Below are 12,425 nucleotides of genomic sequence, written 5' to 3'. Positions count from 1 at the left end.
ATGTATTTCATTTTTCATATAAGAGAAGCTATGTGATATTTGAGCATATGTGACTGAGTTATGTCACTTAACATTATGTTCTCCAGTTCCATCCATTTACATACGGATCCCTGAAGTTTATCTTCCCTTATGACATCATAATTCATTGAAAAGAAAGTCTATGCTACCTGTTGGTTTCTTTTTTGTAAGAATCCTGTTGTTTTATATCTTGTGCTGACTGCTTTGAAGATAACGATGCATGGTGCAGTGACTGTTGTTATTCTGTTATTATTTAGTTTTGAACACTTTTTTTTCACAAAATAAAGTAGAAGAGATGCAGTGGATATGGCTGAAGCAGAATGGAAGAAGGGGAGAGAAATAAAGATGCGGCCAGACCTTAATTGGGTATCAAACCCTCCAGGGCCTGGTGGAGCCTAATATTAATCATTGCAAATCTGTTGGGGGATTTCAAGCAGGAGAATGTCAGGATGTGATTTCTATTCCCACAGGATTATTTTGGGTACTCTATTAAAAAAATTTTTTTTTTGGTCTTTTTGAGACAAGGTCTCACTATGCAGTTCAGGCTGGCCTTGAACTCACTTTGTAGCCCAGGCTGGCCTCAGACTCGCAACGATCCTCCTGCCTCAGCCTCCCGAGTACTGGGATTACAGGCATGTGCCACCATGCCTGGCTACTCTATTAAAAATAGGTTGGGAGTAAATAAGGCCAGACAGAGAAAGACCAGTTGGAGGCTCCTGTGGTAACTCAGAGAGGCAGAGCGGCCCTCAGCCCTCCCTATGGGACTGAGGCGCTTGACCATGCTTGTGATGAGGCTGTGGGTGGAAATGAATGGAGACGCTGGTACCTATTGAAAGTAGAACCAATAAGATTTCCTGGGAGAATAAAGTGTTAGAGAGGAGTCAGAGATGACTCTAGACCTTGGAGCAGCTGACCTGGGAAACAGGAAAAGGGGAAAGATGAGTTTAACTCTGAGGTCACCATGGATACCCAAATACAGTTGTTCAGCAGCAGTTGGGTGCTTGAGCTTGGAGTCTGGGGCAGAACTATGTGAATCTAGCACTCCCTTTTACTGAGTTTTCCTACTGTTCCTGCTGATTTTGAATTCACTTTTAGCAACTGGCCTCCCAAAGCTCTTGGAAAGTGCCTGGGGCTGGTAACTTGGATGGCTTTCTTCAGGTTGCACTCTGAAACTCCATACCCAACCCCGCCCCAGGGGTCCCTGTGTGTGGCGCACTCCCTGGACCTCTGTAGATCTTCACTGCTACTCCGTTACTTTCCCAGTGCAGCCTCTTGTAACTGCCTTGTTTAAAGCTGGGACCTCCTCCCAGGTATCATTTTTAATCCCTTTCTCTCTTATTCCTTTAGCATTTTCTGCCTTTTCTGCATTTTAACTAATATACAGTACTTACTTTTTAAGTTTTATCTAGTGTATATAGTCTCCATTAGGCTCTCAACCCTGGATAGGGAGGGACTTTTGCTTTCCTTACTGATACATCTTGTGTTTATAATATTTTCTAGTCCATGATAGATGATCAATAAATATTTATTGATTGGCTGATTTTAGTCATGAAGTTAAAAGTGAAAGTTATAGTTTGTCAGATGCATGTTTGAGATAATAAATGTGATGTTAACTTTTTCTAAGTCTGGAAACTTTCGAAACCTTCGTCAAATGAGGAAGTACTATTTTGTAGAAATTAGTTGATATTATCTCAGCCTGATAATCAGCTTCTTACCCCTCTGGTTATTACCTTCAGCTTTTATCCTGAGTTTTTATATGCTTAGTGAAAGCTCAGTAAATGCTTGACTACTCTATTGCAGACTCTGCTGGTATCTGTGATTCATGCTTTTCTTTGGAAGGAAATGACCACAAGTATATCAAAGGTGTAACAAAGCATGACTAGGTGGCATTAGGCATAAATGCAAAGGGCTGTGTGTTCACATAGAAAAGTCACTTTGCCATCCACATATGGTCTGCTTTAGCTTGAGCACCCTGTCCCAAATCATTATCTCAAAGACAGAACTCCAGCCTTGTAAATCCCACAGAGGGGTAGCTTCTAATTCTCTTTCTTTCATCTCTGTGAATACTATGACCTACTCACAGCTACAACTGGAGAACTGCAGAAATGATTAGAAGCCCATCTCTCACTTACCCCACCTGCAGCTTGAATTGATCTGCAAATGTTTTTAATCAATCTTGCTAAATACTTCCTGTAGGGAAAATGAGTAGTGATGAGAAGTAATCTTGCCATTTCTTTCTTCTGAAAAATTCAGTGACTGATTTCCAGATATTGCTTATTCATCATGGTATCCCATTGTAGAAGATGGGAATTAAATTTCAGTCTTAAAGGCTGTGGGGTCCCTCCAGGGCCAGAGTGTAGTAATGAAAGATTGAAAGCTTGAAAAAAGGATTCCAGAATCTGCATAGTGAATAAACTTCTATCAGGTCTTGCTTCTCATGTGAATTAGGATTATTTCCATAGGAATATTTCAAAGTTCTTTTCACAGGAACCCTGAAATTGTCTCTATTTCATCCACAAATTCTTTTGTTTTATTTCTCCTCAATTTGAAGCAAATTTTCTTTTGTTTTCCTAAGGCCGTTTATATTCTCCTGACCATTCCCAATTGTAAGGCAGTCAGCATCCGAAAGACTTCCTAAACACAAACAGAAGCTATGTACTTAATACCCCAAATGGAAGCCTTTTGTCTTGGTTACTTCTCTCTCATTGCTGCGACAAAATACCCAACACCTAAAATTAAGGAAGGAAAGGTTTACTTAGCTCACAGTTTGTGGAGGTTTCAGTCTATAATCAGGTGGCTCCAAGGCAGGGTGGCATGGCACAGGGCAACAATTCAAGGCAGCGGAAGACAGCAAAAGCCAAAAGGGGGGAGGATGGTAGCAAGCAGCCTCTTTCCCTCCCGTATTCAAACTACCCACCCCATAGCAGGTGTAGCACTCACACCCATAATCCCAACATTGGACCATGAATCAATCATAAACTCTAGAAGTCCACCCCATTACTGCGTGTGGCTTTGGGGGTACTTCCAGACACAAGCCCTAACACAGAACTTTGGCAGGTCTAATTGCTTACAAGTTACCTCTTTCTTCCAAAGAGTAGCAAATCTCTGTCTTTACGTATTATTCAGAGTAATATATGTTTCCTAGGGTACTGGGTCATTATGGCCTCCAAATCTAATTCTTGGAAGCATCTTATCAAAAATAAAAGTTCTCATTGTCCTTTTATTCTAATCAGACCAAAAGTAGAAAACATTCCCAGTTTCTTGCTTATTCTGTATAATTTCCTTGTAATGTTTTCATAAGTCCCATTTTGCTGTGTATATGCCCACGATGTGCCAGTGAGTCTGTGCAGCTAATGAGTCTTACAGTGTCTTCGTGTATTCGTTCATAGAACGCTGGAGCATTTGTAAGTTTAGGTTCTGTGCAAAGTAACAGAGCTATAATCATTTAACCAAAAATTTAAAAAAATAAATAAAAATAGCCTTGGGATTTTGGAGCTAATGCTACTTACTTTTTTTTTTTTTTTTTTTACTCTAGGAATTGATCATGTTCTGGTGGTGCTCATATAATAGGTTGTTCTAAAATCAGCCATCTTTACAGACATGTTCTAAGCTTTTTAAATGTGCTTTTTAAATCCTAAAAATGAAATATTGTCTATTGTTAAACAACTGTATCAAATAGAACGGTTATTACTATCACTCCTTATATGTATAAGGTATTCCTGTAATATTTTAATTAAGCTTTCCCACCTTTCTATTTCATCACCAAAATACCAGCTTTGGGTGGGAGGTGTAGTTCACTGGTGGCTTGCCTAGCATGTGCGAGGCTCTGGGTTCAAGTTCTAAAAAGTGTTTGTGTGCATATGTGTGTGAGTGCATGTGCATACATACTAGGTTTGACTGTGAAGAAACGTTACACGTTAGGACATCTGCAGAAAAGGAATGCATAAATGAATAAATGCACATGGGGGTGTTAGCTCGTTTTCTGTGTAAATAGGCAGATGGGAAAGACTGAATTTGCGAAAGAGTTGGTCTTGACACCTAGCTCTAGTTATATGAATTTGAACCTGAACAGTCATTTAATTCCTGCATCCCATTAAATGGGAATTTAAAATCCTTCAAATCTATGACGCTCAATTTTGCCTGCCTTGCTTAGGTTGATGTCATTGTGACGCTGGGGGGCCTTGCTGGGCGTTTTGACCAGATTATGGCATCTGTGAATACCCTGCACCAAGCCGTTCACATCATTCCCGTGCCAACTATAATAATACAAGAGGAATCGCTCATCTACCTCCTCCAACCAGTAAGTGAAAAGCAAATATAATCAGCATTTTGCTCCCACAGAAGTTCCAGCGTTAAAGTAGGTGAGGAGAAAGCATTGGTCTTTCTTGTCCTTTGAGTTCAGTTGGCCATGGTTCCCTCCCTGGAGGCTACTTTCCCCATCTCCTGCACCAAGTCACTGAACAGCACAAAGGTAGAGAAGCCTCCAGATTTTCATTTCATTTGCAGCCAGAAGAAACAGAAAATTCTGTAGCTTCTAATTAAATTGACTAAGAATGAAATGAAGCCTTTTGCATGTTGAGCGGCTGAATGTGAATGACACTTGAGAGCAACATCGGCAGGGAAACACAAGGGTTGGCAAATATGTCACTGGCATTTTCTTGTGTTTTGAGTGTTGTCAGTATAATTGGAAACCGAATTTGATTTTGTTAAGCACCTAAAGGGAAATCTTTAGCTTTTTCTATTCATAAGTTGCTTGATTACCAAATTTTGCCCCCTCAAATAAATTTCTAATGATAATGTCATTCATTTTGAATAGTAAGCATCAGGGAAAATTTCTACCAATGCAGTGCGTAGAATAGAATTCTTATTAAATAAAATGTATATGCTTGATTTGTTGATTTCAGTTTAAAATAATCATTTGCTAATATTTTTGTAAAGATGGTCAACAGTTACTTGCTTTTTTGCCTCATGTTTGTTTCTGTTTCATCTATTATTTGCCATTTCTACCGCCATTGCTAAAAACTTGTTTATTGGTTAGTATTATGGGTCTCCTGCATGCTTATCGTTGTTCAGGAAGTTTCCCAGTTTGGTTTTTTTTTTTTTTGGTACTGGGAATCAAACTCAGGACCTTGTGCTTGCCAGGCAGGCACTTGTGCCACTGAGCTATATCCCTAGCCAAGTTTCCCATTTTTTCCTAGCTCTTTGCATTGCCTAGCCTGTGGCTTCCTAGAGTAAATGTAAAAGGCAAGCAGAAGGATGTAGATTTCAAATCCCGTATTATCACGTGACTTAGCAAACAGTTACGCAGTGCCTGTGGTGCGTCTGTTATGTCCTGTATGACATGCACGCTAGGGATAAAAAGCGGTGATCTATATGGTCTTGGCTTTCCAGTTCATGCTCAGTGAAAGAGAGTTATGGAAAACTGTAACGATAATGTGGTGCTAGAAGATTAGTGCGTAGAGATGATCAGAGAATAAATACTTTGGGCATTGTTTAGTAAGGAAAGTACCTTCACAGAGCCATTCACATTTTATTCATTCAGTTATTTCAACACACATTTGTTGAATGTCAGGCTAGTCTCAAGAGAGAAAACCATCTGGAAAACACAAAAATTCTTGCTTTCATGGAGCATGCCTTTTAGGGAGCTTACATTTCAAAGTAACCTTCAAGGATGAGTAGATGTTTGCTCTGGGAGATGATGGGAAAGTCCTTCAAGCTGGGAGCAGCCAGTAAAGGAGCATGGAAGGACAGGACATGTGGTAGGAGGTTCTTCTGCACAGCTAGCATATGGCTTGCAGCAGAGAAAAATGCCAGAAGACTCCAAAAATCTTTTGCATACTGACTGTGAAAAGCCTTGAGTTCCACACAATGGAGTGGGAACTTTTGTCAGACATTATGCAAAGTCAGATGGTTTCACTTATCAGAGTGACTTGCACAGACATGCTTTACAGAATTTTTGTTGAACTATGTCTGTTGAATGTCCTTGTTCCCCTGCTGCAGTAATGAATCCCAGTTAGTTTAGCTGAGCCAGAGTGGGGATGCATGCTTGCCGCCTCGGCACTCTGAGAGCCAGAGGTAGGAGGGCACAAGTTCAAGCCCAGATTGGGCAACTTTGTGATTTGCAAAACGTACTGTCAAAAAAAACCCTGTAGTAAATAGTAAGTGAAGATTTGAGTATTTAGCGCAGTATGAAGGCCTGCACTGCCAAAAGTAGATAGCTAGAGAGCCACTATGGGCAGGAATAGAGTTAACTGCCCCAGTGTACCACAGTGCAGCCTAGCAAACCGAGGCTCTTAGCCAGGAAGTGGGGATGTAGTGTGAGCTCAAAGCACTGTCCCTGTCTCAATAGCCAGAAACCAACATCTGCAAAGAAACTCTGGAATCATCACCTGCATGATATATAGGAATGTAGTGTTAAATGTGTTATTAGTTGCGAAAGCCAAATCCCAGTTCTCCACATGGGTTACTTTTACCTGGACAGTCCACATCCCCAACCACAACGCCTGTACGCCCGCACCATGGTAATTTTGATTTGATGTTACTGAAATGACTAGAAAATTTATCTTAGCCTAGAGAGGCACGTGTTTTATAGAGTGGGGCCAGAAGTTCAAGGAAGATCACATTCTGTGTCCCTGTCAGGGGTGACCGTGCTGGGCACTGGCCTCCACCCGTGGATCAGTGGATTAGCAGTGTAGCCTTTGTCCTTCGTCACCCTGGATATAGGCCATCTCAGTCCTCTGCTGCTCTACCAGTTTTACTAAGAAAACGCAAGGCAGTACTAATACAAATGCAAAAGCCAGAGTGATTGGGTTTGGGGGTTAATGCATGACTAGATCTCATGTGACCTGTTGTATATTTAAGTAGTTTTAATTGTATTTATACAAATATGACTAGTAGAAGAAAACCATATAAGCCTATACTAAAATTACCTCACAGAAGCATTTGGCACCTGACAGATGGGATTTGCATCAGTGAACTGAACTGACCTTGTGAAGTGTTTCCTTCGTGTGATGTCATGTACTACCTTGTATGTTCTATACACACTAGACTATACATTGTGTTGGGTAGTGTGCATGTTTTCAGGGATCCTACTCAGAATCATGGTCCACAGGTTACTAGGGATCAGGTTGGGCAGAAGAAGCATTATAAATTTAAGTTGAAAGCATTTCCAAACATTCTGGGAAGTAGGCTGAAGACAGTGTCTTGTTCAGCAACAGAGAAAGAATTACTTTAAATTTTTAAACATTTATTCTTAGAAGTAACATTCACATCTCACTGTTGAGTAGGACGATAATTTCGATGCTTTTACAAGAATGATCTTATTCGTGCTCTACAATAACAGTACTGTGAGAAAAGCAAGACAGAGAAGATAGTCGCACCATAAAGGTCTTGACTTAGCACTTTTTCCATTACACTGCGTTCATGGGGTTAATGCACTAAGCCACGGAGACAGAATCTTAAAACAAGTTACAGCCCAGAGCCTCATAATTATTCACAGGTATGGTGTAACTGAATGGCCCGATGGAGGAGGGCTGTGTGTGTGTGTGTGTGTGTGTGTGTGTGTATAGTACATATATATAATATACACAAACATATATATATTATACACACACACATATACACATACACTCCATCCTGATATCCTCCACAGCATCATTCTCAAACAAGATGAATCCTAGATGTAGTTTAAATGCATTCCCAAATAACACATGACTTTTTGATTTTTTAAAAACTATAACAAAATCTAAACAGTAATCGTTTCCATATAAGCTTAGTAAATGTGATTACCATCCAACTTTGCTAAGGTACATTAAAAGTGGTATATTCAGTATAAATGTTAAGTATCATGACATTTAGATTTAAGCACAATGTCTTTTAGAATTTTTTCGTAAATATAGATTACCTGAAATAAAAGATACTGGCAGGAGGAAGAAGTTGTCTTAACCTCGCAGGGCCTGTTCGGTAAATATTTCAGTGCTGTAACGTACGGGAGAACTTGAGCCATACCTACCAGATGAACATTAATTGTCCACAGCAGTCCTAGGCCCCAGAACTAAAGTGTTGCTCTCTAGATCTTTTCATCACAAAATGAAACAAAAACTTCCTACCTTCAAATGGTCTCAGTGTTTCTATACTATTTTGTGTTTCTCTTGGAGATTCTACATGTGCCACTCTTATGTGACTAGGCTGATAAATAAATAATCATCTTTCGTTGATTAGTATTATATTAGCTGTGCAATTCACTTAAAACCACTTGGCATGTTCTAGTCTAATATTTACGTTCTCATTTCAGTCCCCTTTCTGTGATTTATTTTCATAAATTATAATTTGCTTTGTAAAACAAAGATACAATAGTGTAGTTCCATATAAGCTATATGAATAAGACTGAGCCTTTAGCCTATAAGTGTTTTGCATTGTATCTCAGCGTATTTCAATTGCTTTAGGTCAGAATAGCATTGTGAATTAAAACCTCAGTAGGTAGCACTTACTTTGGAAGGAAGTGGTCCATCGTTCATTTGAAAATGGAAAATTAAACATAGGATGCATGCTGACTGCCCCCTCCAGAGTAAACACTTTTCTTTTACTTCCACAAATGTGTTCCTCATAAGATATGGTTACTTTTCATGAGCAGGGGCCTTTATGGAGCAGAGGAGAGACCTTGTGGACACGGGGTGTCACCGATGTGTCCCAGCTGGCTGAGCTGTGTTCCTGCTGGGGACGTTGGCGCTCAGGGCTGTGTTTCGCGTGCTGCCTGTGCAGACTGTGAATAGCTCCAGGTTTCACATACACATTTTCTCATTTTCTGGTCCCGTGCCTCTTAGGAGTACGGAAACATTAGCTTCTGTACACTGAGCATAAATTATCTTTTATCTCTAGGTTTTATGGCAGTTTGTAATACAAGTTAATAGGATTTATGACCAAGAAATGAGATGTCCAGGAGTTAATAAGGCGTGCCTTTTACATTACCTTATGCTGTGTTCGGTGATTCCTACTCAGGATCCCAGTATCGGATGTAGGAGATTGGTGTACAGGGCAGACTGCTGTCATTTTCAGTCTCACCTGAACACTCTTCCAAGTGTGCTGTAAATATGTCTTCCTTGTGATCTTACTTATGTTTTACTGCTGCTTGTTTTTCCCCTTGACTAGATTAATTATTTACTAGAAAATTTCTGTCATTTTATGTATTCTACCTTTGTAGTGCTGGATATCAATATGATAAAATATGTTAATAGTCTGATAGAAGCAAGCTGAATATTCATAATGTAAATTTGGTATGCATGATGGTTTCCGCTGAGCCCCGAATTGGCTCTATGTACCCATGGGTACATATGTCCAGTGCAGTCTCACCAGTGATAACACCCAAAAGTGAGTGTTACCATGGGGATATGGAGTAGGGGACATGGTGGTCTCAATTCTAGATAGCTCTGAGATCTATTCCCTACTTTTTTTTCCCTTTCCTTGGAATAATCATTATTATTTTATTAATGTTTTCCTCTTCTCATATACATTTCGTTGTTGCTTGGTCTTTTAAAATCTGTAGTGTAAATACGTAGTAGTGTAGAGCCACTAGTGTAAAAGGTGTTAAAGCTTATAGATCATTTTACAGATGAACATTTGCTGAGTTAGTTGTGATTTTCTCAAAATTATTTACGAACTTTATTGGAAAGAAAATGGATGCTGACTTCAAGATGACACACATGTGCATATATTTGTTGAGCTATTCACAATAACTAAGATGTGGAATCAGCCTAGATGCCCGTCAGCCAAAGAATGGATAAAGAAAATGTGATATCTATACACAATAGAATATTGTTCTGCTATAAAAAGAATCATATCCTGATGGATGGATCTGGGAGACATTATTTTAAGTGAAAGAGTTCAGACACAGAAAGGCAAATGCCATGCCTTCCTTCTGTGATTGTTAAAAATCTATTAGAATGTGTAATAGTGAGTCTGGGAAGGACTGCGGTAGGAAGGAGGATGGTTGGAGGTTAGATAACAGATATTCATCACTTAGAGGTAATGGTCCTAGCGTTCTGCAGTACAGTAGGAAGATATAGCATATACATTATATATTTATGTATAAAATAACCTACAGTTATTACCTATTATATATGTTTCTGAATAACTACAAGAGAGGAACTCAAAGGTCCAAACACAAAGGAATGATGAGATGAAAATATTAATGGCCTTGATTAGAGCAGTATATATTTTACACATATAATGACATATCACAGTGTACCCAATAGGTATGTACAATTATTTTATGTTTTTTTGTTTTGTTTTCCAGTACCAGGAATCAAACTCATGACATTGTGCTTGCCAGGCAGGTGCTGTGCCGCTGAGCTAAATCCCCAGCCCCCAATTATTTTATGTTAATCAGATTTTTTTAAAGTTTGAGATGAAAGTGTTAACTTCTCTGATTTGATCATGCATACTGTATACATATTTCAAATTATCACTCTATTCCCCATAAATTTGTATAATTACAATAGTACTGCAACTAAGAATTGAACTGCATGCTCATAAGTATTTATTTTATAGGTATTGTTTTGCTTTGATGATTTATAGCATAGAATATTTAGACAATAGACATCTTTTAAACACTGTTATGTTATAGACATTACTATAGGTATTGAAAGCACAAAATTAAGAGACATGTCTCTATTCTGCTTACAGCTCACTGGAAAAGACAAAAGAATAAATACAAAAATTCAGAAAGACGTTGTAAGGAAATGCTGGATACTATGGCAATGGCTTGCAAAATGTCTAACTCAGATTTGGATCAGGTTTGGGCAGTGATTCTTGGACAAGTTCTCAGGGGACATGACACCTGACCTCAGGCCCAACATGGAGTTAGGTTAAGAAAGGAATAAAGACAGTACATGGAAAAGGAGTATAATGAGGCACATCAGTGTGACCTTCAAAAACTTAGCACCTTTGGGGAACAGCAAACTGCTTGATCTTGGGAAGTTAAAAAGATGCAGCTAGAGGCAGGTGCTTGGATAGCCCAGGCTTGTCTGCTATCCCAGCATGATAGTCTTTATACTGAGGGCAAAGGTGAGATTCTAGGCATTTCATTAAAAGATAGCATTTGATCAGCATTTTGGGTAGTTTATTTTGGTGGCAGTGGAGGATAAAATAATTAGCAAAAAGATGGAGGCCAGTTGACTTCCAGAAATCCAAGAAAGAAATCATGAATAACTAAATTGTAGAAGTAAACACAGTCATAAAGAAGAAATGTATGAGAAGAAGAAATGATGGAGTGCTATGGGCCATGTGTTGGAAAGTCTTCATGGCTGTAGGCATAGTTAGTATAATGCAGTGATGGTGAACCTTTTCCAGATGAATACACAAACTGCAACACCAAACCCACTTATTTATCACAGAGTGCCAGCATTACAATTAAATGTGAATTTAATTAAATGTGAAGGTCTTCGTTTAGAAAATACAACTCCTACAACCCGTGACATCATCACAGAGAGGGCTTTGTGTGTGCTCACTGCAGCATGTGTGCCAGAGTTTGCCACACTGGGATGATGCCTAGGCTTTGGATTAGGTTACTGGGTACTGTCCTTTTTAGAGATAAGAACTGGAAGATGCCTAGTTGGGTGGAATGTAATGTAGTAGAATGAGCTCTCTTTGGAACTGAGATTTACCTAACAGGATATATGATATGCCTTGGAGCTATACCTTGAGAATCATGTACTGCACCCCATGTGTGCAAATACACACACAGTAATTATAACCTCCAAAGAGCGGGCTCATCAGTGATGTTTTCAAGGAACAGAGTGGAAAGGGAGAAGAAGTAGAACTGAGAATGGAGGGAAATCACTGAAATCAGTGGTTTAGAGTTTTCAAGAGACAAGGGGGTGGTTAGTTAGGAAATCAATGGTTTAGTTTTCAAGTGCAAAGAGAGTGACCAGGCATGGGGTTGCACTCCTGTAATACTAGCAATTGGGAGGCTGAGGCATTATGATCACCATAAGTTTGAGGCCAGCCTGGGCTACATAATGAGATCATGTCTCAGAAAAAAAACAAAAAACCAAAGAGGCCAGGGAGAGGTTAACTAGAGTGTCAAGAATTAAAATTATAAAATGGATTTGACAGCTGGGATGAAACTTGACAAGGCACAGCTCATGGCATGATTTAGTAACCAACTAGATTACTATGAGTTGGGTATTAAATGGGAAGGGCTGTGGAAATATATTTCTCTTTTAGTATTATTTCCTCATGTCCTGATAGTGCTGAATTTGAGGAGCTAACCTGGGAACAAATGGTGGCTTAGGACATTAGTTTGGGGACATGATTTAAAACAAACAAAACCACAAGGCATATGATTGGCATGATGCCTTTATTTATTCTCAGCATGGCCAGGTGTAGAACTGCTGTGCTATAATTTTGTA

General features: G+C 39.3%; 1 protein-coding gene across 6 annotated transcripts in view; it reads left to right on the top strand.

The window, feature by feature from the left end:
• Tpk1 (thiamin pyrophosphokinase 1) overlaps positions 1-12,425 on the top strand; it is a 346,630-nt gene that overhangs the window by 196,303 nt on the left and 137,902 nt on the right. For 5 of the 6 annotated variants that reach the window (XM_005404730.2, XM_013504639.1, XM_013504637.1 and 2 more), the window contains one exon: positions 4,172-4,318. The exons of the other annotated variant lie outside the window; for it this stretch is intronic. In XM_005404730.2, coding sequence (XP_005404787.1) covers positions 4,172-4,318 — 147 coding nt within the window. The remainder of the gene's footprint in view (positions 1-4,171; positions 4,319-12,425) is intronic. 6 annotated transcript variants of the gene reach the window in all.

The sequence above is a fragment of the Chinchilla lanigera genome, unplaced genomic scaffold (genome assembly GCF_000276665.1).
Source record: "Chinchilla lanigera isolate Chin_1 unplaced genomic scaffold, ChiLan1.0 scaffold00090, whole genome shotgun sequence".
NCBI classification, from domain to species: Eukaryota; Metazoa; Chordata; class Mammalia; order Rodentia; family Chinchillidae; genus Chinchilla; species Chinchilla lanigera.
Note: the sequence above shows the minus strand (reverse complement) of the source record. Positions and strands in the feature narration are given on the sequence as shown.